At 34.8% G+C, this 27799-nt stretch overlaps 1 protein-coding gene across 3 annotated transcripts in view; it reads left to right on the forward strand.

Moving 5' to 3' along the window:
* Positions 1-27799, forward strand: part of MPPED2 (metallophosphoesterase domain containing 2) — a 148297-nt gene that overhangs the window by 39186 nt on the left and 81312 nt on the right. For all 3 annotated transcript variants that reach the window (XM_070957523.1, XM_070957524.1, XM_070957525.1), the window contains exon 3: positions 12202-12383. In XM_070957523.1, the coding sequence (XP_070813624.1) occupies positions 12202-12383 (182 nt within the window). The remainder of the gene's footprint in view (positions 1-12201; positions 12384-27799) is intronic.

Here is a 27799-nt window from a genome sequence, read left to right on the forward strand (position 1 = left end):
CAAAAGGGACAAAAACAGAGAACACAGCTAAGCCCCCTAGTGGACATTATTGCAGGTCCTTCTTACAGCCTGATATCAGAACCAGACAATGTCAGCGCAACAGGGGCTCTAATGTCAAGGAAGAGCCGGGTTCAGTGCTGATGGCAGATATGGATCCATCAACAAATGGCTTGTGGCCTCCACAGTCCCTGTCACCTTTACCACAAGAGAGGGCAGTTGAAAGTCATAGGAGGCATCCGTCTGAGGCCACTTTCACTCCCACAGCAGTGGGATACAGGAATGCCGCTTATAGTCCAACAATGGATTTCTGAGGCAGTTAAGCGAGGCTTTGAGGCTGGCAGGTAGCATTTTCAACAGGCAGCATCAGTGGAGCCCGAACTACAGGTGCATGGTAGATCTTTTCAGGACCCAAAGGACATAACTGATTACCAGGGTTCCTGTTCTCCAAACTCTTCCTCAAGGAGTGATAATTCTATCTCCGAGGAAGAGGGCCTGATTGATCAGGAGTTATCAGAAGATGAAGAAATGGCACCTGAACAACCTACCTTCAAGGGCAAGTGTTCCAGTCACATTTTTTTAAAACACTACTTTTTAAGGCAAAGCGTTCGACCCTGCTGGGTACGGACTCATCAAAGCCTGAGTCCTCTCAAGAGATGGCAGATTCCACAACAACTTTTTTCAGAGCCTATGACTGAAACTGAGGCCATTCCAGTGCCACAACTATTTATGGACGTAATTCAACGTCAGTGGGCTTCTCCTGGGGTTTATCCCACATCTTTTGACAAGAAATTTTACAATGGCACCCCGGATATCACTGAGCTTCTACAGACCCCTGAGGTTGATGAGCTGGTGATGGCGCTAGTGTCTCAGCAACTCTCACAGATGCTGAGGACATCTTAAAACCAGATGAGAAAAAGGTGGAACTTACGCTTCGCAAGGTCAACCAGGCAGCTGCCTGGGCAGTCAAGACTGCCACGGCCACTTCCTTTTTTGCCCAAGCGTCATTGCTTTGGTTAAAACAAATGCAAGAGAGAGTACCACCCAGTGACCTCCAGATTCACCAGGATTTCAATAAAGTAGTAGCTGCCGGATGCCACGCTGAATTTGGCAAAATTCGGAACATGCGCCATTGCCTCTTCCGTCATGGAAAGGCGTCTCCTTTGGCTAAACTGGCAGGTGGACACTAAGAGGAAGTGGAAGTTGTTTTCAGCACCTTTTAAAGGGGCCAAGTTATTTGGAGCATCCCTAGACCCAATTTTGGTGGAATCTAGGGACAAGAGGAGAGTTTTGCCATCAATCTCCAGGAGGTTTGATCGCTGGCCCTCCGTTCCATCCATAAACCTTATATTCAGCCATATACAGGGTTAGGCTTTCAGCGACAACAGGGAAGTTATGCACCCAGACAGTATAACCAACCAGGACGGGTTTGTGGATAAGAACAAGTTGCAAGCCCAAAACAAGTGGCCCTTTCGAAGGGGGAGGGGTTAACTGCCCCTTTTGTCTGTCACGATGGCCATGACTCCCATTGGTGGCCGACTAGGGCTATTTTCACACCAATGGGAAGAAACAACTACATACGCTTGGGTCAGGGAGACCATAAGATCAGATCTCTCTAGAATTTCTAGAAGTGTGGAATATACTCTCTTCTAAGTTACCATTGAAATTTTGGCAATAGCAATAGCATTTAGACTTATATACCACTTCACAGTGCTTTACAGCCCCCTCTAAGCGGTTTAGAGAGTCAGTATATTGCTCCCAACAATCTGGGTCCTCATTTTACCAACGTTGGAAGGATGGAAGGCTGTGTCAACCTTGAGCCGGTCAGGATCGAATAGGGTTGCAGAGTTGGCCTATAATATTACATTCTAATTACTGCGCTTCCATGGCTCTTATAGATAAGACATTAAGATGCTTGAAGAAGCTCGACTTTTAAACGATTGTTATGACTTTATTTAATTGTTCCAAGATAAAATCAATTATTTTATGTTGGGAGGTCTGAGATATCCTCAGGAAGTGAGAAAAGAATAACACTTCTTTTCTTTTTGTTTTATTGGTAGAGGGAAATCTAGTTAACAAGAATTCATATGGGTGCTCATATATACACACGGGGAAGACTGTGGTTCTTTAGATATTTCTGAAATGTATCTCAAGTCGGCTAAACCTAACTTGGCCAAAAGAAATTATTGGATGTTTTAGTTTAGTTTAGCAACATCTAGAAGACCACGTTTCCAACTTCTGAGATTTGGCCTGCACTCATGAATGGATACATCCCACAATGCTTTTGACAATTATCCACTTGAAGGAACTGGACATTAAAGCCTTGTTAATAGATTTCCTCTGTAAGTTTATTTATTTTATTTTATTTATTTATTTTATTTTATTTATTTGATTTATATACCGCCCTACTCCCGAAGGACTCAGGGCGGTGAACAGCCAAACAATAAAATACATAAATACAAAATTTAAAAAACAGAATAAAACCGAATTAAACAAAGTTTCTGTCCTGCCTGGTAGAATCTACTCTTCTCAAAAATCTGAGGGCCATTAAGTGTTAAATTTTGCTGCTTGTTGATCAAATAAACATTACTATAAGTATATGTTAGATGGCTACCTAGCAGAAACCTTACTAAGACTAAGGAAAATAGAGGGTTTAAAAAGACTACTTAGGAGTTGAAGGTAATATATACAAGACATAAATTAAAAGACAATGGTGATATATTTACTGGAGTTGCTGGAAGCAGCTTGCTGCATTCAGTGAAATTACGCCCATACATACGTAGAATTTCACTATATAAATTCTTGACTAATTACCATCTTTTTTGAGTTTGAATATGAGATAAAATGTCATTGGTTGTCATTGGTTTCTTTCTCTTTCAGCAGAGAGGGTATGCCATGATGTTTCCATAGTTAGAAATTGCATTTAAACATTTCCAGCCTTGTCTGAAAATGTAATTAGTGAGATTGTATTTGCACGGTTTTACAAATAAAACACATAAAATTATGTTGTCTGCATCATAATATGTTCTATCATATAGCTTTTGTCTCTTTCAGACTTTGAATTTCTTATGTTGTTAGTTTTCTTCCACCCTCTAGAGGAAGAGAATGCATGCTTGGTTTATTAGGGGAAAAAGTGATGTTTCTACCTCATGGCAGCATCTTACTTGCAAACCAACAAAATGAGATTTGCAGAAGATAAATTCAGAAAACACTGAAGTTTTCATATATTCAAAATCTCATTGGGGTTGTTTCATATGATTTTCTCATTAGAGGTAGCTTCTGCTCCATAGATAGTGAAGCTTTAACTTTGATTTGTGAATGCATACAGTAAATCATTTCACTACTGTTGATTCCCAAACTGGCTTGAAGTATAATTGCAAACTTTATTGAAGTGAAAATGTGTGTGTGTGTTTGTGTGTTAGAATATGGCAGGTTAAATTTTTTAAATTGACTTTTTGAAAATATCCTGAAGGCATATTTTATTTGTAATTCACTGAAAAATAAATGATTTAGCAGAGAAAAAAAACCCATAACTGGTGATAAATGGATGAATGCCCAGGTATTTCCACTGAGATTTCCTTTAATACATTAATTTTTGAACATGGAAATATAGAAAAAAAATACAGGTTTATAGACAATCCAGAATGGCTGCTCATAAAACTACAATTTAATTATTAATATAAAAATCCTTTTTCTTCATGCAGTGTATTTTTGTCACAATCAGATGGCTTATACTTTATAATGTTTTATTCAAATTCTGTGGAGAAATTGTAAAAGTATAATAATGTTTGTGGGAAGGTTCTACATTTTTATTTTACGCCAAAGAGATACAGTTCTTGAGGTCATAGTACTGAAAGAGATTGTTAATAAACTAATTGCTGATTAAAGTCATAGGACAACCTCAAATAAAGAAAATGGTTTTAATCTGATAAAATTAAAGAGGTAAATTTAGTATCATAAGGTACTTATTTCCAAAGTTTAATTGAAGGTTTTATTATCTACTTTCTTGATATGTTTATCAATTAACTTGGATTTTTCCCTCTTGGGTAAATAATCCATTGCTTAGAAAATACAAACTACAAAATTTTACAGGTTATTAAGCAGATGGTGCAACAGGTGTTGCATGTTACATACAAGTATAATGAAAATACTGTTCTAATCAAATAGAAGCTCTTTGGAAATAACTAGTTAAAATACCCAGTTCTTATGACCAATACAAGTTGCCACTTTTGAAGATAAGAATACATGTAAACTAATTTCTTGAATAATCTGTGGCTCTTCCTTTCTAAAAGATTCTTTCAAAATTACCGTACTTTCGGAGTATAAAACACACTTTTTCCCCCTAAAAGAGGGTGGAAATGTTAGTGTGTCTTATACCCCAAATATAGCCATTTTTGGCCTCCTGAAGCCCCACCCCATGCGCCCCATTGTGAACAGGGGTGCACAGAGGGTTTGGGAGGCCTGCAGAGTGTTCTTGGCGGCCGAGGAGGGCAAAAACTTTTTTTCTTCCTTACCTCTTCGAAATCTTGATGCATCTTATACACCAGTGTATCTTATAGTCTGAAAAATACGGTATGTTGTTTTAACTAGCATCTTAATTTGATTTCACAAAGCATTTGAGTCCAGACTTTTTTTGTGTAGCTATAACATATGTCAATAAGTCACCAAGTATTCTTGGCAATTACTGTATTAGTCTTAGCTAAAATGATGGTGTATTGTTGAAAAGTTGTATTTTGTAATTATATGAAACTCATTCAAATGTTGTATCATTATTATAATTATACACTTATCTTAACAGAAATATCTGTTTTAAACCCTTTTTGCTACAAGTCTTGTCTTGTTTTAAAGCTCAAGGTAAAGAACTTTTAGTGAACTTTTTATTCATTAAAATGATAGCTCTTATTGCCAACTTTCAGTTTTTCTAACATTCAAAAATTAAGGTATGTGTAGAGAATAATTCTATATTCCCAGCAAAGTGGGAATAAGATGATGGGGGGGGGGGGGGGGAAGTGAAGTGTCCTTTTTTAATTTAGATGGTAGGTTGTGGATTATAAAGAGGATCTGCTGTATGAGGTATGATGCTAGAAAGGAAATAAACATAGGATAATAAACTGCCATTTTCTCTTCTGCTCTTGGCCGGAAAATGGACAAAAAGCTATACAGTCTTTTAAATGTACAATACAGTACAGTTCTTGTCATTGTAGCAAGCAGTAGTGAGAAAAAATGTTAAACAATAAAACTGCTTCTAGCCCTGGTTATGTTAAACCACTACGGCTTATTTGCAGAGTAACTTATTTTTTTGAATATATTTCTGGTGTTGATTGAATTGTTACTCTTTTAAGTTTACAAATATACAAGTAGCATCATGCAGCATCATATATCTGGCTACCCTTGGGCCACATGTAACACTTCCTCCAAAGTGTTGGATTGTGTCCTTGGACTGCTGACTCATAACTTAATACTATCTTAATTTGGTGCCTTTTGATATATTATATGAGATTAAAGGCCCCACAATTCTCAGTCAACAGGGACATTGGCTACACTGGCTGGCACAGTAAGGTTTAAAAGGATGTTTTCCTTCCTCTACAAATATACAGTGTGAAGCAGTGTTAAAAGCATCACGAAGGCTTTCTTTCCAGGGGTAATGAACAGATTTTAAAAATGCTTGCTTTAATAATTTAGATTGTTACTATTTTTATGTAGTTTAGATGAGATAGTTATTCTATAACTTGATTTACTGATTTATATTACTTGAGGATTTTTCCATTCCTCGTGTCTTAAGAACAGAGATAGTGATTCTCCAATATGAAAACTTCCAGCCAAGAAAAAAACTGAGATTGGCAGTGGAGAAAGTTATGCTGAATTTTATTTCTTTGATGGGATAACTTAATACGCAGGAAACTCTGTATATGGGTCTCATTCACAGTTATAAATTAGTCTGCTATTTCCATTTAAAAACAGCCCAGTGAAGGATTCAGTTCTGAGCGTCTTAACTATGCATATCAGCTTAATTTGATGGCTGCCTTATCATTTTGAGCTTTGCAATTGTCTTATTTTAATGAATGTTCCAAGAAAATTAATAGCCTGGTTTGGAATTACTTCCAACAAAGAACATCCCAATATCATGATGAGTGATACAGAGGCAGGCATTTAGTTGTCTGTAGTTGTTTTTTTTTTATAATTCTCTCTAACACACAATATATAGTAGCTTGTGAAAATCTCTGAGGCTTCCTTTCACAGATCAAATAACTTTTATTATGTAAGTCATTTTGATATATAGAAAGTATAGACTAAGGTTCTAATTCATTAATCTGATTACTTAATAAATATTTGATTTTTTAAAAATTATCTACAATAATTCCTCTGCAGTAGATATATCTATATATATTCACTAACATTTGCAGTCAGGATTTAAAGATATCGTAACCTCACAATTAGTAATCCTAGAAATGAAAAGTAAAAGAAGGAAAAAGGCCTGGGAAATTATAGTATAAATCAAACAACTCCTCCAAAAAACTGACATATTGCTTGAAAAGTTGAACCTCTTTATGGAAAACAACTAATATCAGTAAGTGTATATCAAGTGCAGGTTTCTTTTTCGTGTGATATTTTTTTAGTCAGTGCCTGAATATCCACATTTTTTACCTGTTCATAGATCTGAACTGTAACCTCATATAGTTGACGAAAACATATGCAACAGAAGCAAGTAATTGACCCTGTTAATTTCAGCCTAAACTGACAATAATAGGAGAGGTCCCGATATGTTCCTACTCTTGAATTTATATCTAAGAGCAAGGTGGTTTTCACCAACACATTAAATCTTTTCTCAGGTATCTAGTATATAAAAAGCAATGTTTTTGATTTTGTATTGTTAATTTTAACAACATTTTATTTGGTGCCTTCATGTCAATTTTTGACTAGTCCTTGCTGGGCCAAGGTGTTAAAGTGCTCCTCTCCCACCCCAATTGCTTTGCCAGGGTAGGAGAGTCAAGCTTGTAATTCTAAAAGTCACAAAAATGACTAACAAGGTTATGCCGTTTTGAAGGAAACAAACATGATTTTTGAGCAAACGTTGCACTCGCTGACACTCCAGTAAATCAAATGTCTGTTTAAAGAGTTATAGACAGATACAGTGTGTTTGCTCCAGTTTTCCTTTTCCCTTTCATAGCCAGATCACTGCACATTTCAAGTAGTTACTGCCAATTTTATCAAGTATCTTTAACTTACAATAAAAAAAGATTATTGGCTTAGAAGCCTCAGTTTATTTCTCCAAAACCTCTTAATTACAGTATATGGAACTAAGAAGCATCAATAGTATTTGGATGGAACAAAGTAATGGATACTTCAAGTTAAAACATACTAAGGTAAATCTCATTTCTCTTATAAGGTAATTTAAAATTGTATTTCTATCTTCAAGGATATTAGTTCTGTTGTTATTGAAAGTTTTCATAAATAGTTCTCCAACTTCATCCAAGTTATTAATTTAATATTAAAGAACAGTAACAGTCCCAGGTCAGAAACCTTGGTACTTCATTTCATTTCTCAAATGTCATAGATAATCACTGATAAAGTCTCTTTGAGGATGGTTTTAGAATATTGCATCCATTTTCGTTATCCCATCAAACCCACATTTAATAAGCTCGCTAATGACAGCTATCTAAATCATTTCTTGTATATTTCATTTTGTATTCAGATCTTTGCTAGAGTTTGGGGGTAACATTGACTTTAGTACATTTTCCTTGCATTACTTTTCCATGGTGTGAGTGATCAGGCTTCCCTCAAGGTTTCTGCTGAGATTTCCAAAATCCATGGTAAAACAAAGCTGGCATATGTTGTTCCCTGATTTCTATCAACAGTTCCCAATCCAAGAAAATCTGCCAAAATAATTAACTTTAGTAGTAGCACACATCGAATGGGAATGGCAGTTGGAGAGAGGAATCAATTTCTCAAGGAAATGGTGAGCTCTCCTTCATTAGAAATGGAGACTGAACAATTGTAGGTTTGGGATGCTTTAATATGTATTCCTGTACAGGCAGTTAATTATATTTAATGGGTTCATTAAATTTATGAATTATTGTAAAAGTAAGGATCACATGTATGTGTTTTAGTTTCATAAAATCATAAAGGGGACCATTTGGGCTACCCAAATAAGGACAAGAATCCATCTTGATAAACCATTGATGCAATGAAGTTGATATCTGTTTTTTCCATTTATTTATTTATTTATTTTTGCATAGGAACTGCTTGCCACTTGATGTGTGCCTCTGTGTGTGTGCATGCATCTCCATGTGCAGAGTCCCTACACACAGTCCCATTTTGAGCACTCTTTCTCTTTAGCATTTATGATCAAGAACACTACTCATTATTTTCTGAGTTTATTGAATACACATCTTACAGTTTAAAAATTCAGTTGCACTTAGCCATTGTTAAAAATGTTGAATTATACCATCATTTTTCACCAATTTTAGTATGATTTTCAGTAAGCCTTGATTAGTATCAAGTCAGGGACAGATGATCCTTCTCAGTCCTTTTTCTGGAAGAGAAAGTTGTCAGTAAGACATTTCAGGAATCATCTGGAAAGGGGCCTGGCATCTGCTAGTTTTCCAACAGGTGTTAGAGTAATTAAGATCCCCTATTTGGTTGTACTGCTGGCATATGTGATAATTTAACTATATTAAATATTTTAATATTTAATGAATATCAGCATGATTAGTATAATTGGGTGAATCTGTTGATGTGTAAAATTTTAACATAAGCATTTTATTAAGAAAATTTCATGAAGAACTTTCCATAAAGATATATTTATTATCTTTCATTGTAAAAAATAATCTTGGGATGATTGTTACTTTTCTTTTGAAGGTAAAAAGTTCTGACATACTTAAACTGAATCACCAAGAAAACATATGGGCTATTTCTGAAAATAGGAAACTTGCCTATAAGAGTTTTCTTTTTGTGGTAGATAATGTTTATAAATAGCATTTATAAGATATAAAAATGTGTGTGTGTGTGTGTGTGTGTGTATAACTTATATTTTATATAAATATTTATAGTTACAACAAAAATTTAAAAATAATCTTATCTGCCAATACAATATTCATTTTTGTTTTCATGTTTGTGTCTCCTACCAACCACAGCTTTCAGTCCCATTTGTGTTGCAGAGGAAAAAAAATCTCTGCCATACTGGAGTTACAATTCCATGGCCCCTTCAACAGTATATTTTCCATTTTTCTTTCAAATTAACAAATAAATCTACAGTAAACTTGAACACAATCTTGAAGAATATGTTTGTTACTGTTCCCAGGGCTCAAGAAACAAAACCACCAACTTTCATGCTTTGAAGATAAAAATACAGCTGTGGAGAAGGGATGCAGTTAATGAGCTAATATCACGAGACATGACAAAAAAGTAGTAGATAATACACTTTCCTCATGTGTATTTGCCTTGCCACAATAGAAATTAATTGCAAGGTTCTTGAGTTGTTAATCACATCCTGTAAATTGTATATCTGCGGGCAAGTATCTGAAGAGTTTATGTGTACATGCATGTTTGGGTGTGTGTGTGACTGCATGTACACAGACACACATTTTGCTTCTTCATAAATATTTGAGAAATACTGCATTTTGGCAGCCCTGTCTCATTTAAATAATTGTTGATGCCTTCCAGTTGCAAATGACAGTTCAACCTTTTGTGAAGTATAAACAGATATATAATTTCAAACAAGCACTTTACATTTTCAGCAGAAAAAAAATGGAATTCTGATTTTGTTTGGTTTATCTATGACCCATAATAGAAAATTGACTTTGGATATCTACCGGTTTTAATATCTCCCTTTGAAAATTAAAAATAGCAAATATGTTGTGAATAAGTTGGAGGAAGTACTGGGTATATGATAAAGTATAAGTCAATGAATATTCATGCTTAATGCAAATAGGCTTTAATAATATTCTTTCAGACAAACACAGAAGCTCATTCTTAGAACAAAGCACTCCTTGGAGCAAAGTGAAATGATACTAAGATTTTGACCATAGGCTAACACACTGATACTGATATTGTTTTATAAAATCAAACAAAGCATTATTCTGGAAGTTTCCATTATTCTGGAAACTACATTGTAAGAAAGAAAGTCACTAGATAAACTTATTAAATCTATATATGTCACTTATACATGTACAGTTGTACTTAGATACAATTATATCTAAGTTGCCAATTTAGCCTCTGACACTGTTACTAATTTAAGAACATAGTAAGAGGGAAAAGAAGCCTATTAATTGCATATTCTCACTAAGATTTTCTAAATGTTGATAGAAGTTATATTATTCTGCATATTCGTTATTTTGTGGGGTTCTTTGCAAGAATAAACAATGTTTGTAATAAACATAATAAGCTGGTATCTGAATGGAAAAAGCTAAAAAACAAAGTAGAAAAGTAAAAAATTGAATTTCTTAATTTCTTTTTAAACCAATTTGCAATAATTGGTCCACATACTGAAAATAGGGAAATTATTTATTTCTTTTTCTTTAAAAATGATGGTCTTCCTGGATGGAGAAGTTGTGTGAATATGTTTGTGCTCTTGTTATCCACATGGATGAATTATTATTTTAATAATTTATGTCTCTAAGACCTAGAAATGGCATTTCCAAAATTGATATTGCCAATTATATTTGGAATATGAATGTAACGCTTCAAATACCTTCATACCTAGTTGACCTTTTTTTTTTTTTTTTTTTTACTTTAAAGGTTCTTTATAAACATTAAATTCACTATGAGGTAAATTTTGCAAAGTGATTGATAATGTATTTAATAATCAGAACTTACAAAGATTCTCAAATTTTCAGTCTGGGTGTGTTTGAGAAAGAGCCAAATATGTTGATCATCCTAATGTACACATATAAACATTGACATGTACACATAAATGCACCTAAATTGTGCAGCTGTTTAGATTCAAAGGAGAATTTTTTTTTTTTTTTTTTTAGTGTTCAGGATGCTTACCTAACACCAGTTGGCAACTTCTTTAAGTTACTGTTCTTTTGCTCAGATTGTGCAGCTGCCCTGCCCTATCTCAGGAAAGACATTAATAATTAAGTGACAGATGCTACATTTATGTCCTCTGCGCTTTAAAACTGTTCAAAGCCAAAGCACTGCATGGTGTGTGTGTGTGTGTGTGTGTGTGTGTGTGTGTGTGTGTGTGTGTCAGAGAGAGAGAGAGAGAGAGAGAGAGAGAATGAATGAATATGAATACCATTAGAATAATACACACAAATTGATGATTCCATCCAACAGGAGTTTTTTCCTTGCTCAGCTGTGAAGGTATGTCACATGTCAGGTACATAGCCAGCGTGATGCACCATATAGGAATGAAAAGAACATACATGTTTATTTTATTTATGTGATTTTGGTGCTGCCTGACTTCAAACAACTCTTCCTTTATTGCCATCTGTAATTCCTCATACTTTGATTCAAATTTATCTTGTGATAGAAGCTTAGTAACTTCTTTTTTTAAATATATATATATTATTTATAAGTATAAACTAAATAGAACAATGAAACGTATAAAACATAAAAACATATAAACATCCATTTCAATACATATCCAGTTTGTCGCAACTATAATATACATTTCTCTTTGTATTTTGACTCTTCCTTATTTGGTCATTCCTTTTTATCTATCTAATATTGATCTTTGTTAACCTATGTCTGTTCTTTGTTTCCATCATATTATTTTTGGTCATTTTATTTACTTCCTATTGCTTCATCTCTTTCCTATCTTTCAACCAACTATACCACTTTTCCCATACTAAGTAAAAGTTATGTTCTTCCCTATTTTTTTAATTCCTTTGTGAGTCTATCTAATTCCGCACATTCCATAATTTTATTGATTACTTTATCTGGTGTTAGTATATCACTACTCTTCCAGTGTTGCGCGTATAGTATTCGTGCTGCTGTTATCATATGTATAATTAAGAAGCTTAGTGACTTCTATTTGCCAAAATAATTGTTTAAAAGCATATGTGGTATTTTCAGATCTTTATTTTTCTAATATTCAGTATAAAAACAAAACAAAAATATCAATTTGTGTACTACAAGGATCTCTTTAAGACTGAAAAATTCCCATCATGCAGGAAGTATCTAGATAGTGAATATACCTAATTTGTTTAATGTCTATAGCTAGTGTAATTTTAATGGGATCTGTTATGTTTGTTTTAGGGTCGACCCTATTCCATACGACACCCCGAAACCAGCAGGCCACACACGGTTTGTCTGCATCTCAGATACACACTCCAGAACAGATGGAGTCCAGATGCCTTATGGGGACATCTTGCTTCATACAGGCGATTTTACCGAGTTGGGACTACCCTCTGAGGTCAAGAAGTTTAATGATTGGTTAGGTAAGAAATCACTGCATTTTGATGACCCAAATTAACCTTTGCTTTCCAAGTGTCACTTACAACCTCCTAATTGTGTTAGAGCTTTGAAAAGCATTCACCTTACAACCTTGTCATCTTGTTATATACCCGGTGCAACCAAAATATGATTCTGTTAATTAACGTGGATTTATATGCCTGATCTTGTATTTTCACCAACATAACCTTTGCCTTTTGGCATCCCATGATGACAAAGGCTGAATAATTACCTGACCTAAAGCATACCTGAGTTTTAGACCTTTGCAAAGAAGGAATAATAAAAAATATAACAGCTTTTTCTACTGTACTCAGTACTAAATATGTTTTGAAAAGGACTGAACATCAGAATAACACTAGGAGAGGGATATATGTTTTAGATAAAGGGATACAGGCATAATAATATCTTAATAACCGAAGGCTCTTCTTTATATAGTCTTAAAAGAGCAAGGTATATGTTCCAGGGCTGAATTTTATTAAGCATTTCCTAATAGCCTATTAGTTAGTGGGCCATTAATAAATTCATATAAGGGTTCAACAAGTAACAGAAGAGACAGAAAAACAGGCATATGTATCACTGGCCTGCCTAAAATTTGAAGGCTGTGGTATAGAGTTAGAAAACTTGGGGAAGTTATCTAGAAAGGGAAGAACTGAATAGCACAAAGATTAAAATGGAAATATGGCTCTAGGAAAAATAATTGGTCTTCTAAATGGTCTTCTTGTGTAAATAAAATTGTATAATTATATAAAACTTCTTTTAGAGCATATCTGACATTTTTAAAATAGACCTCCTGTACCTATGATATGTGATGATAAAAACAAAAATAAATGTATGTTGTGTTGTTACAATGCAGTCCTGCCTTTTTGTACCCCAACATCAGTTGAAAGGATTCAGATGTGAGATTTGTGGTCATGATGTCACAATGCACATTTCATCACTCATCCTCCCTGAGAGGTGTCAATGCTCCTGTACAATTTTGTATAGGGACCATGCTTCTAAAGATCTGTAATGACATTTTTCAGATTATCTTGGAAAGCCCTTAGTGAAATAAATTATTATTCATCAAAGAATTGTTACAGCTTTTTTGTACAGAAAAAAGAAATCTATTTGGATGAATGGTTTGAACTTTTCAGAATCCATTCCAATTTATGTGTTTAAAGCAATTTGATCCTGAATTGTCTCTGCGGTTCATTGCAATAAGACATTGTTACTGTTCACAGCTGCAGACTGAAAAAAGTAATTAATCTTCCCATCATCTCCAAGACTCTTCAAAGCAGGAGTAAGCTTCTGTGCTGCTGCTTCTCAGATTCATGGGCTATATTTAGTCTGATTCATATCAAACCATATCTCTGGCAAATAACCATGTTTACTAAAGTATTTATAACTCACGTTTTGATCTAAAAAGTTTACAGTGTGGCTTTGTAAATCATTTAAAATCTACCACAAAATAAATTAGGTAAATAGTAGCCTGCAAGAAGTTAGCAGAGAAAGGGTCCATTTTTCAAAAAGCATCAAACAAAACAAGCAGAATTATGAATGAATAGAACTATTAATGAAAAGAAGGACTAGGGGTAACACAATAGTAGTGTTCCAATATCTAAGGAACTGTCACAAAGAAGAGGGGGTAAAGCTATTCTCTGAAGCACCTGAAGGCAAAACGAGAAGTAATTCATGGAAACTAATCAAGGAGAAAACCATCCTTGAACTAAGGAGGAATTTCCTCACAATTAGAAGAATTAATCAGTGGAATGGCTTGCCTTCAGCAGTTGTGGGTACTCCATCACTGGAGGTTTTAAAGAAGAGATTGGACAACCCTTTTTCTGAAATGATACAGGGTCTCATGTCTGAGCAGGGGTCTGGATTAAAAGACCTCCAAGGTCCTTCCAACTCTTATTCTGTTAACTACAGCTGATGAATGAACTGTAGAAGATTGAGCAAGGACAGCTTCAAGAAGTTGGTTCCTTCAAACAATATGCGTATTTGGAGGTCCCAACAATCCGTCTGAACAAGAATTATTTTAGTTCATGCCTAAAAACAGCAGGAAAGGCAAATCTCTTCCCAAATCACTGAAATCCAACAAAGCTGAAGTTTGAAGATTAGAGTCAGCTTTCATATGAATTTTGGAAACTAACTGGAAGCCAGTTTGTCCTAGGTTGACATCATAGAATCTCTAGTTACCAGGGTGGATTTGATTTAAATCGAGTTGATTTAAATCACAATTTAAATCATGATTTAAATCACTAGCAAAAAGGCTTGATTTAAATCAACTCAATTTAAATCATAATTTTTAAAGAGCAACTGTCATCTCTGCTACTCCTTTGACCCACTGTTGACTCATCGATAGTCCCAGTGTTGCAGAATATACAGCCTCATGCTACATAACTAAGCTCCATTTCATGCTGAATAAACTAAATTATTTATATATCTTAAATAGAAAACTATCTTACGATAGATTTTTACCCCAAAAGTTTTTTATTAAAATAAATTCGATAAAAATCAAAAAAATCCAATTTAAATAAAAAAAATCTGATTTAAATAAAAAAAATCTGATTTTTTTGATTTTTTTAAAAAAATCATTGATTTTTATCCACCCTGCTAGTTACTATGGTCAGAATTTTGACCTTTGGATTCTGCTTTAGTAATCTAATCCAGCTCTCCAACCCATCTTTTCCAGCCTGGTACTATCTGGGTGAATTGAACTCCAATTCTTATAGTTTTCTTTTGCAGATGAGCTCATCTTTACAAAGTTGGTTGGCAGGGCTGCTTCTTAAGATAAGACCTGCAATGAAAGATGCAATTTATAGCTAGCTATCCTTGTTGATAAAGAATTGTTACTCACCTTCCAAGGCAATCAAATCCATTCAAGGTAGTTCATCCCATTTGAAGTTGTTCTACATTTTTAGCTGAAATTTGCTTTTGCTGCTTTTGCTGCAATTTTCAATATTGATTCTAATTTTGTCCTCTGGAACAAGCCGAAACCAATTTACTCAGCAGTCCCAAAGGTGCTTTTTCAAGAGGCAATTGGATTTTCTGGTTTTTCTTTGAAGACGTTTCACTTCTCATCCAAGAAGCTTCTTCAGCTCTGACTAATCACCCTTCCCCACCATCCAGTCATCTTGAAGAATCATCATCACCATCACCATCTTGAAAAAGCACCTTTGGGACAACCATGACCTGGATGACTGAGAATCTCCATAGAAATTTAATCGGTAGTTTTCATGATAGGTCCCCCCCCCATTGTTTTAAGACTTCTGACATTTTCTCCTTTATTTTCTCTTTTCTCCATAGTCTTATGTTCTGACAGCAAGAGGTAGAATTTTGAATTAATAGGTGTGCATCTGAAATGCCTGTTTAAGAGGACTGAGTTGATTGAATTGTTTAAGACTTCATCTTCACCGTAGCACATCCTGGTCAACTTTTATTTTTCCCACTTCTTTATCTAACCTTATTTTTCTGCATTTTGCCTTGTGCATTTTCTTTTGTGCAGTAACTATCAGCTAACGTGTGTGTGTGTGTGTGTGTGTGTACGCGCGTGCGCGTGTGCATTTGCTCCTTGACTGATAAATTTTTATTATTGGTTTTTCATGAAAGTCATCTGGGCTTGTACACTGCCTGACCTTTGTGGTCACTTAGTGATTACACACGCCTGCTGGGGTAATTTATTCACTTTGTTTTGGTGTGAACATATCCCAGGGGTCTTGTAACTGCTGTAATCACTTGACCCCAGTGACTGTTAAATGCTTTAAACACAGTTATTTTAAATTTATAATTGTTTTCATTAAAAATCCCTTATAGTAACTTAACCGACCTTGCAATAAACCCACCACTATAGACTGAGTCAAGAACAAAAATTTTGCGATGGCTAGTGTACAATGCACATGTATCCTCATTGCACTCAGTTGTGTATAGAAGCAGCAAGACTCTTAACTGCAGTATTGCATTTGGGTATAATTATTGCAGATATTAGCTATTTGGAACTGGCTGATACTACTTGCAGTTTGAAATAATCTGAAATGTAAAGATTGTTAACATAAATTACAAGAGACTTTGAAAGGTTAAAATGTTATTTAATTTCAAAGACCAGATGCTGAGGTCCTTTATTAACTCCCAAATACCATAAAAGTATTTTTTGTACAATTAGCTTCCCATAGTTATCTGTACCAGGGTTATCTCTAACCTGTAGTTACCTATAATTAACATGTAATCAAATAATAAAATAAAATCATTGTTATTGGGCAGATGTCTCAGTGTAAAATGGATCATTTCTGCAACAAATGTTTATATCACAACTTGATTCAGTTTTTTCCCCCCTGAATTGCATATTTGCTTACTTATTTATTAAATTTACAGTATGCCCATCTCACTATCCGAAGCTACCCTGTTCACTTTTTCTTTGCTACCACATTATTTGAGGACTGGCCAAAGAAGTACTTAATCTACAAGTAATATCTTCTAAAACCTCACAGCTCCTCTCTTAGATTGTATCCAATTCGGTTGATTTTTCACAAATACTCCTGTTGAAAATAAATATTGCCGTTGCTTGAGCTAGTCCTGAATTTTTTAGATTATTACTTTCACTGCATAGGGTATTACTTGAAGTCATTTAGATTCAAACCCAAGTACTTTTGCAGAACAACTATTTTGTGTAACCTAACAAAGAGAATGAATATATAAAAATGAAAGTACCGTACATGTGTTCCTCTTAGGGTAGTGCAGTAGAGGTAAACACTTCCTCAAGCCAAACGTGATTACAGATGTTGGCATAAAAACGCCCCTGTAGTTTTCTCAGCAATACAGAAGTAAGTTCTACATGCCTACTTAGAATTGCTCAAATAACAGGAAGTTTATGCAGTTACATTTTCAATTGGGGCAAGAATCAAGTTGGTTGATTTAGCTATATTAAGAATTATCTTTTATTATCTTTGCCATAATCCGGGCATATTGTAATTGTATTATAAAGATTTATATGAATTCTAGTAGATATGTGTAAACCTTTTATAAAGACTTGTAAAACTTGAGTAAATTAAGTATAATGCTGTTGAGCTTTTTGGGTGTCTGTGTATGACAGATTTTATTTATTTATTAAATTAACTATTACTACCCTTTTGACTAAACTGTTCACCTTCCATGTTTGTTTTAGGAGAAATGTGTTGATGTAAACAAAGGACAAACTGACTGTCAAAATATATTTTAATTGGGCACCCAAAAAATCAGGCTTGGTTGAATCTTTTTACTAATCTAAAGTCTGTTTTTCCCTCTTCAAGATAGCATGTTTATTTGGATTTGAAAATTAGATTCTATAACTACAGTATACTTAATGGGATTTATTACTTGACTAAAGGAAGGAAATGACATGTATACAGATTTCATATTAAAACAAAAACTAGTATATATATTATAAATTAGTACTGTTGTCTTTAATACATAATTAAGTTTGTTTTATTTATTTTAATATTTTGAGTTGCATTTTTTTTTTTATATATGAAATGCAGTAATTTGTTCTAATAGAGGCATGTACACTTTCTTTAGGATCAGAGGTCTAACCATACATAACAAATATGGAGAGCATTGTAGAACCACATAGTTCATTTATGGAAAATGATGAAAAATCAGTTGTCTGAAGTTGTGTGGGGTTGCCCAGAAATGAATTAAGAGAATGTTAAAAAAGAAACTACACTTCATAATAGCATACCTACCTACTTTGTGCTGGATTTTTTTTAAAAAAGTCCCTATTCACAAAAAAGAAAAAAAAAGTATTGTTACACTATTTTTGGTTGAATTAAAGAAAATATCTTACAATGAAATAAAAGCCCCTTTTAAAAACAGAAATAGTTTGATTTATTTTTCCATTTTGGAGTTTACCATCTGGCACTTAATTTTGCATCATATTGTTTCATTTATTATTTCTGGAATAAAGATTTATTATAAAGATTCATTTTCTACTACTTGTTACACATTTTACATGTTTTCAAAAGCTGTGATTGAACAAAAATGCTGATTAGGTTTAAAGGCCTTCATTGGTCTGGCAGCATCATTAGGTGGTCTTAGCTTTAGGACTAGATCGGGGTGTCAAACTCAAGGCCTGGGGCTGGATCCGGCCCACGGAGTGCTTAGATCTGGCCCGTGGGGCTGCCTTTGAAACAGTGAACCGCAGTACCTCTGCCAGTGAAAACGGAGTTCAGGAGGCTGTGTTTGGTCCTCCCGAGTTCCGTTTTTGCTGGCAGAGGGATTCAGGAGGCTGTTGCAGCCGAAAACGGAGCTCAGGAGCCTGTTTTTGCTGGCAAAGTGCTCGGGCTGCCACAGGCAAACCCGACACAAGTGACATTGAGTTGGCCACGCCCACCCCAGCCCCTTGTGGTCAAACACAACCCTGATGAGGCCCTCAATGAAATCGAGTTTTTCACCCCTGGACTAGATGGAGGCTTTGAAGACCTTGCTGTCAAAATTAAAATATTTAGTAGACTTTCACAACAGTAAGAATGAAATAAAAACAAAAAAAAAGATCAATTTTATTATTTCATAACTCTTGAAGAATCTATATTTGTCGTTCTGCTCAGGAAATTTCTCCCAAATTTAAACTTCATTAAGTTTAAATTTTAAATTCCATTAAGAGACTGCATGTACGTAATTCTGCACATTCAAACATTTGTATATGTTCAATTTTGGTAATATTTGTTGACTATAAATGCTCATTCAAAGCTGTAAATGCAGTGCTGTAACTTGGAATCAATAACTTTCTAATAGCATCTTAACTATTTTCATCCACAAGAAGTCCCATCAGTTAGAACAATAAACCTGCAGATTTGGAAATCTCTGCCTTTAGTTGTTCCCCCTTCCCAGACTCATCTAGCAGGCAGAAGGGTTGAATTATAAAGATGTTCTTCCTTTTTTTTCCAACCTTTCTCCAGTGATGTAGCTGTCTTCGTGCTTCTTGATTTATAGTGAAAAATAAATAAACTGAGTAGAAAATTGAGGATGGAAGAGAGAACCTTTTGAGTGAATTGGTTGCAATGTGAGTCATAGGTATTTGGGAGTGCTGTGTTGCCAACCACAGTATCATGACTTTAAAAAGACAATTCTAAATAGGCTTATTGTGTGAATAGTTATGGGAAAAAAGCAAAGATAACTATGTCTTCTCAGAAATTATTCAGTTTTTTCTTGGGCTGGTCTTGTGTGCTGGAAAATGAACTTTTTATAATCAAACAATCACAGCAAAGGTCTGGTTGAAACCATTTGCTGCAAATACGGCTTGAGCTTCAAAACTCTCATGTTATCATTTATTCACAGAACCAGGCAAAATACAGTGTCACCAAAAACCAACATGCCGCAACTTATATTAATGCAAAGGTGGCAGACCTTCACCATAATGTAATTATCCAGACTAGATGGGTTAATAAAGGTTCCTAGAATTACTTCTTTATTTTCCTTATTGCAAGAAAAATGAGCAGCTTTCTAAAGCCGTACTTCCTACGGATGATTAGCATCTTGTTTGACTTGCTAATTAATCCTTTGGTGCTGTTGGGCTGGCAGCCAGCTTTAAAGTTCTGAGATTCTTTTGCTTTTAATGCTGAATATGGCTGACTTTTCCCTTAGGGTCAGGGAAAGGAAAGTGATACCAATATATCTTTTGTTTTCTACTGCATTTCTTGAAAATCATTATAATTTGTGGAAATAATTTATTTTGAGCACATCTTAAAAACCAGCGCTGCACAGTGGTGAGTTCTGTGGGAAACTTACAAAAATGTTCCCTTTTCATTTCAGCACATACGTTTAGTGTTATATTATAATGAATAATGGGAAATAAAAGTATTTGCATAGTAGGACAAAGTGATATTGCGTGGAAAAATGTTGCCTTCCGTAAGGAATATTAAAATATGCAAACCCAAAGAATATACAGCCTGTAGGCGTCACACATTTACAGCCTCTCATTGGTTTTTATTATGCTTATTATAACTTTCAAAAAATTGTAAAAAAAAAAAAAAAACAGAACGAAACAAAACTAAAAATTGAAGGTCCCCCAAAGTAGAAGATCCAGTTTGTCTTGCTTAGGTTGAACTGAAGCTTGTTCCACAGCTTCCAGATACTAGGATCTTTCACATATCATTGAGGTGGCCTGGGATGGAGATGTAAAGCTGAAGATCAGGCTCTAGAGCCAAGTTATTTTCATCCCATAATTCCCAACGCAGTTTGAAAATGACTTGTTCTTGTCTTCAGTGTTGCCAACCATGAAGTACAATAAATAGTTTGAGATTACCAGTCAGTGAGCCAAAGAGTACCCATTCCATCTGACCAGTGAAAGAAAACAGAAGACAATATTCACTGTCCCTCAAGTGTTAAAAGAAACAAAAATCTTGTTTATCCCATCATAGGGGAAAAAAAAGGAAATAACAGAAATTGCAATAGCCACCACCCAAAACTATGTTATGTGATGAGAAAGAAGGAAGAAAAAAACAACAACCAATCTGAGGCACTTTACTACCCCATTATATTGCATATTAAGAGATTTATTAAATAATATACACGCACATATGCATACACACACAATATATTTAGTAAGTAATACACATCTACAATTCTGCAACCGAATGATTTCCCCAATATTTCCAGTTCTGTTCTGCCAATGGAAAGTGCAGAGGGAGTCCAGCAAGTCCAGTATGTATCTGTGCTTCCTTCTCTAGGGGCATGCATAGAAGTTGGAAGAAGATGTGCTGCACCTTGCTCAGTGCAGAGGTATAAATTATTTCCATCAGATAGCTATCTATTTCCCCTTGAACATGGAGTATAAAGGGTAGCCCACCTCCTTTCCGGTTTCATTGTTGAACTCCTTTTTCTTGTTGGCAGGTTTGTTTGTCTGTAACTTAATAATTCCAAATCTTGAACTCTGGAATGGTACGGCATGAAGAATAGGGAGGTTAATGTACAGAGAGTGCTAAATTTATACCAAGGCCACATTAATCCTAAATCAAGTTTGTACTAAAAATCATATATAGATACACAAATAGGTTATATATGCTGAAGAAGACTATCTCATATAAAAATGTTAGCACATGATGCTGCCTTTAAAAAAAATAAAATAAAATGTATATATAACCCAGTCTTGGAGTATAGTATAGCAGGTTAAAATTTTTATTATAAGAAATGGGTGGAAAAAACTTAATTTAGCACAAAAAGTACTAGTATAAAATGTGCACGCAAAGGCACATTAATCCTAAATCAAGATTCAAGGATCCAACATTAAACCAAAGAAACCTTGAAGTTAGTGTATAGTTAATGCTGTTTCAAAAAAAATAATAATCAAATTTTAACCCGACAAGTACTGTATATGAAAAATCTATTCTTTCTCTTGGGAATCATGCTAAATATTATTCTTCTTTTAGACTTTCCCACTGGACTGTCTGATTCTACTGCAATGAAAATAAGATTTTACCTCATCTATAAATTACGTTCTAAATAATTCTCAATATGTACTTTTGGTAAGATAATACGTTTGACATAAAATACTCTTTCCTTCCTTTTCTAGCTTTCTTTGGAAGGAAAATAGCGGTACATTAAAGAATGTCTAGTAACAGGAATGCAAGTTAGAAAGAGAAATAAATAGTCATTGTATCTAGGTGTGCTTCAACAATTTTCAGAACTTGTCTGAGTGACTAGAGAAGATATTGGTGTTCTATAGAGCTATTAATAAATACGTGTTTCCGTACAACCAGCTGTTAAAACAGTAATGACAGCCCTTGGCGTGAACATGACAAATTTTCCTGGTGGAGAATGTAAATAAGATACAAATAGATAGAACGTTTTCAATGACTGAAGTCAGAATTATATTAACTTTCACAATTAAATTTCAGTTCTTATGGTACTTGAGATTTGCAAATACATCTTTATGATTTGTTATTTTAATGAAACACTGGAACCTGAGGTTTCAATCAGGAGTTATACAGTTGATTGTTTATTGGTAAGACTGCTTATTCACGATTTTAATTTCAAAAATACATTGACCATATTGCTTGGATATTCATTCTTAATAACTTGCGATGTGCAAAATAATGCATTGTAAATAGTTTAAAAGCAGTTAAATATGCAAAAAGTTATCAGACCTAGTCATGGAAATAAATACTGTAAAAAGTTTAAATGACTTTCTCTTTATGTCAGCCTATTTAATATCATAGGAACAAATCCAATTAAAAGTATATTTGAACATAGATTTCATTTCTTTTATAACAAAAGTAGTTTGTACCAAAATATTTACATAGGAAAAATATGTTGTGGAAGTCAGCATTAGAATATGGATTCACATCATTTTGTCTATCTAAACATCTGAGCACATACATGCTGATCAAATGTTTTTTAAAATAAAGATTAGTATTGTTTGTGTTCTCTGCAAAACAGCTAAGAAGCTAACTAACAAGCCAATTTTTGGTTATTTTTCATTTTTATTTCTGGACTGAGCTGGATCCTGGACCTTGACAAATTATGTACAAGGATGTACAAATTAATGGCATGCTATATAGATTCACTTTCTTTCAAAAAGAGCATATAACTCAACTCAAACGGGCCATTTCTGGCCTCTGGAGGGCTTCTGGGGGGGAGGCCATTTTTGCCCTCCCCAGACTCCTAGAGACACTCTGGAGGCTGGGGACAGCAAAAACGCCCCCCCCGAGGCCTTCCGAAGGCAGGAGACAGGCTGTTTCCCTACTTCTGGTGGGCCCAGAAGGCCCAAAAATCAGCTGGCTGGCATGCACCGGAGTTGAGTTCGTGTGCCCACTGATACGGCTATGCATGCCGCCTGTGGCACGTGTGCCGTAGGTTCACCATCACGGCCCTATTTCCTCTCTATCTTGTGTCATGCAGTAGCACAGGAGATGTCACTGGGAAGACTACAAACACTATATGGCCCCAAAATCTTTGCTCCTCTTGTTTTCCTACTAAAGTGTTATGGTCCATCGGATGGAAGGATGGAGGTCTCTTCTCCCAGAATCCCTTGGTTTTCCTAACCTTACTCTGTGAATGTGGGGATTTGCATGTTGCACATTCGCTAGACTGAAGAGCTGATACCATGATGAATTATATAGCCATTGAGACTACTAGTCCAGTCGTCCATAACCATCTTAAATTAATTTGTCTGATCCCCTTTTTAAAGTCTCTGAATTTGAGGCTATTGTCACTTCTTGAGAAGCAGAAGTTAACTATATGTTGTATGGTGTATTGGTTTGAATAACGGCAGGAAGAATATAAATTCACTAAGTTCACATGAAGTAATGTGGTCGTTCTCTCACTTACATAAGAGCCTGTAGTACAGTGGACTAAAACACTGTTATTAACATCTGCTGTTTGCAATTACTGCAAGTTCGAATTTCACCAGGCTCAAGGTTGGCTCAGCCTTCCATCCTTTCTAAGGTAGGTTAAATGAGGACCCAGTTTGTGGGGGCAATAAGCTGACTTTGTATAAATATACAAAAGTATGAAGGCTATTGCTTAACGCATTGTAAGCCGCCCTGAGTCTCCGGAGAAGGGCAACATATAAATTAAAGAAAAAAAAATGCAGTGCAAATATTAGGTATTGTAAAGCTCTCCTTAAAATTGTTTTATCAAATATTTCATATTAATTTCATTAATTCCCACGTCCATATTAGGTGAAATTCTCAATGTTCTATCTCTGCACAGCCAAAAACCTCCTTTGTAGAATCCTCATCCATTCATAAGAATTTTGAATGTGCACGGGGATACCTGTTCTATTCATATATTCTATTCACAGTATGATTCATTAACCAGAACGAGAAAATATTGATGTATTTCAAGTTACACATATTAGACTTCCAGAGCAGATCCACTTTAAAATAGTGTGGCATGTGACACTACCTGACTCTATGGTTTTATCCCCAAACCCCCATAACTTTAACCTTAGACCAGTGGTCCTCAACCTGTGGGTCGCGACCCCTCTGGGGGTCGAACGACCCTTTCACAGGGGTCGCCTAAGACCATTGCAAAGCACATATTTTCAATGGTTTTAGGAATAATTTTATGGTTGGGGGGTCACCACAACATGAGGAACTGTATTAAAGGGTCGCGGCATTAGGAAGGTTGAGAATCACTGCCTTAGACTGTCTACTGTTGACCTCACCCCATTCCTAAGAGGTCTGTAAGGGGCGTACATAAGCACACCAACATGCCTACCATCCCTGTTCTATTGTCCCCTTTTATTCATATCCATTTCCTGTATCCATAATCATGTTTATACATCTGTTATCTTATACACGCTTGGCAAATAAATAAATAAAAATAAATAAAATAAATGTGCAATAGTATGCACTTATATGCTCTTATCTATCTATCTATCTATCTATCTATCTATCTATCTATCTATGTCATGTTTAAATTCCCATTTAAAATATATCAATATTTTGAATATAAATGTAAGAAATCTTTTTATGGGAAAATGTTGTACATTAAAGAAAAAGAAAAGATTTTGAAGGCCAGACATTAGAGACAATCAAACAGAATTAAAAATTATAATTAAAGGAGAAGAAACTCACTAATACAGAATGGAGAAGAGTATTTTAACTTCGGAAGAATTCAAAAAAATGTGGGGACAATACAGTCAGAAATTTCTTTTAAGTCTCTGCTACCATAAATGTGGATTTAAAAGAGGAGATAAAAGAGGATACAACTGAAAACCAGGCTGTTTTGGATGTGGAGGTTTGAAGTTCCCAAGTGATATAGAAAAAGATGTTACATTGGATTTGCAAGTGAAACTGGCTGAATTCTTAATAACCAAAATGGATACACAAGTAATAAATCAGAAGAGTGACTTGGACATGTTTTAGTCTCATGAAGGAGTTCCTGAGAAAAGACAAAGATGAAATGAAATCAGCTTCTGAGACACTGCACTATTTAAAGGAAATAAGCATTAAGATTTTTAAAAGCACCTAGCGTGCTTTTAATGTCAGGTTATTTGATCAAATTTAAAATATACATATGATGTTCTTTCTAGTAGCTCTTATTGACTTTTTCTTGACTGGCACTGAAATGATGAGGCTTTAAAGATTTGTTTATAGATATGGGAAGAAGAAATTTTATCTTGCATTTTCAGAGAACTCAGTAAGCTATGATGTTAAAGAATAACCAAATTGGCTTATTTGATTCAGGTTAAAATAGATGTTATTTCTGGTGAGCGTTAAACTTATGAAGGTGTTTCTAAGAGAAGACAAAGAGAAAATGGTAAATTAATTTGTAAGACACTATTTGAAGTGAATAAAGATCAGTATTCTTAATAGGTTGTTTCTGGCAGCATTGAATGGATTTTTCTTGATTGGTTCTAATGATGAAGCTTTAAAGATTTGGTTATAGATAAGAGGTAAAATATGGGAAGAAGAGATTTTTTGTTGTTGTTGTGTTAAGTTACTGTGTTAAAAGTAAAAGAGGAGTATAGAACTGCTTAGTTGTTATTTGTAGCTCTTAATGGACTCGTTGATTAGGACTGAATGACAAAGCTTTATAATGCGAGGCTTTATAATTTACTTGAAGATAAGAGAAATTATCAGAAAAGGAGACTTGGTTGAAATGTTAGAAAAGATAAGTTACTGAAATTGTTTTAATGAAGGGGGAGGTCATTTGTTTTTATTTTTTATTTTTATTTTTTCTTTCTTTCTTTATTATTTATTATTTGAACTTGTATGCCGCCTTATCTCTGAAAGGACTCAGGGCGGCTCACAACAATAAAAACAAGCAAAATCAATGTTAAAAATACCCAATAAGATTATAAAAAGACCATTAAAATCCCCTTTAAAACCCCTTCGGTCCAAACCAGCCAGGCGAAATAACCATGTTTTAAGGTCACAGCGGAAAGAGCGAAGGTTAGGAGCTACCCATAGCTCCAGGGGGAGCTGATTCCACAGGTTAGGTGCGCCCACAGAGAAGGCCCGCTCCCTAGCGTTCGTCAGCTGACATTGTCTGGCCGACGGCACCCCAAGGAGGCCCTCCCTGTGGGAACGCACCGGGCAATGGGGAGCTGTCGCTGGCCGCAGATGGTCCGCCAAATACCCCGGCCCTAAGCCATGTAGGGCTTTATAGGTAATTACCAGCACCTTGAATCTCACCCAGAGGGCAACCGGTAGCCAATTAACTTTAGTTAGTTTCATATTTTTAGACTTTATTGTTTTTTTTAAAAAAGGACAGCACCTAATGTGCTGTCTAAAAAAATGAAAGTTTACATCCTGGTCCTCCTCTATTTATGTGCTGTGATATTCACTCTTCTGTGGAAGACAATTTGGCACATGTATGTGCTTCCCCTTATGAAATAAACAGAAAACATTTGTGAACAAGGAAGATTTGGGACGTGCAGTATCTCCTCTCCCACATCTCCCCTGGTTTCAATTAGTGGGAAGAATAGTTTATTGCTGATGTATTCCTACTTTGAGAAGAATCATTTCTCCAAAGTAGCTATTTCAACAGAAGATGACAAAACTTTTCCATTGACGCAAATTGTAGCATATTTAATAAGACTTTTAATTTCAGACACCAGTACTACTAACAATACTTATAATACCAATACCACCAGGGTAACATTGCAATACAGTATATCAATTGTCATCTGCAAGTAGTGCATTTCCATCATATAGAACAGTTGCTGTGCAAAAGATAGTGCTTTTTAGGCAAATTTCCTTGGTTCTAGTTTTTATATATAATCAGTGGTGGGATTCAGTCAGTTCGCACCACTTCGGGAGAACCGGTTGTTAACTTTCTAAGCAGTTTGGCAAACTGGTTGTTGGAAGAAATAATTAGGGCAGAGAACCAGTTATTAAATTACTTGAATCCAACCACTGTATATAATTGCTTTTATATTTATCTTTTTATTCTTTGTAGGCTGCCCAGAGTCACCTTATTGAGGAGATGGACAACATATAAATTAAAAATATAAAATATAATATAATAATATGTGATACAATATAATAATACTATATAATAATATATATATATAATACATTATTATAACAATATATAATAATGTTATGTTCACTGTTATTTCATGGCATTATTATATTTTGGGAGTTTTGGTAGCAGAGAGAATTGTATTGACATGGTTTGTTGTGATGGAAGGACATGATACCCTGTTTCCCCCAAAATAAGACATCCCCTGATAATAAGCCCAATCAGGCCTTTAAGCATACAAATATGATATGGTATACAAATATGATAAATAAATAAATAAATAAATAAATAAATAAATAAATAAGCGCATGGCAATAAGGCCAAGTGCTTATTTCAGGATTCAAAAAAAAAGAAAAAAAAGACAGGTTCTTATTTTCAGGGAAACACAGTAGATGTTTTCACCAGAATTGTGGAAGACCAATCCAGAAATGGATGTTATTGTACGTTGGAGGAGAAAAGTGAAAATGTCGAAAACCGA

The sequence above is a fragment of the Pituophis catenifer genome, unplaced genomic scaffold, assembly GCF_029215685.1.
Source record: "Pituophis catenifer annectens isolate HBS135680 unplaced genomic scaffold, rPitCat1.0.hap2 SCAF_1, whole genome shotgun sequence".
Lineage (NCBI taxonomy): Eukaryota > Metazoa > Chordata > Lepidosauria > Squamata > Colubridae > Pituophis > Pituophis catenifer.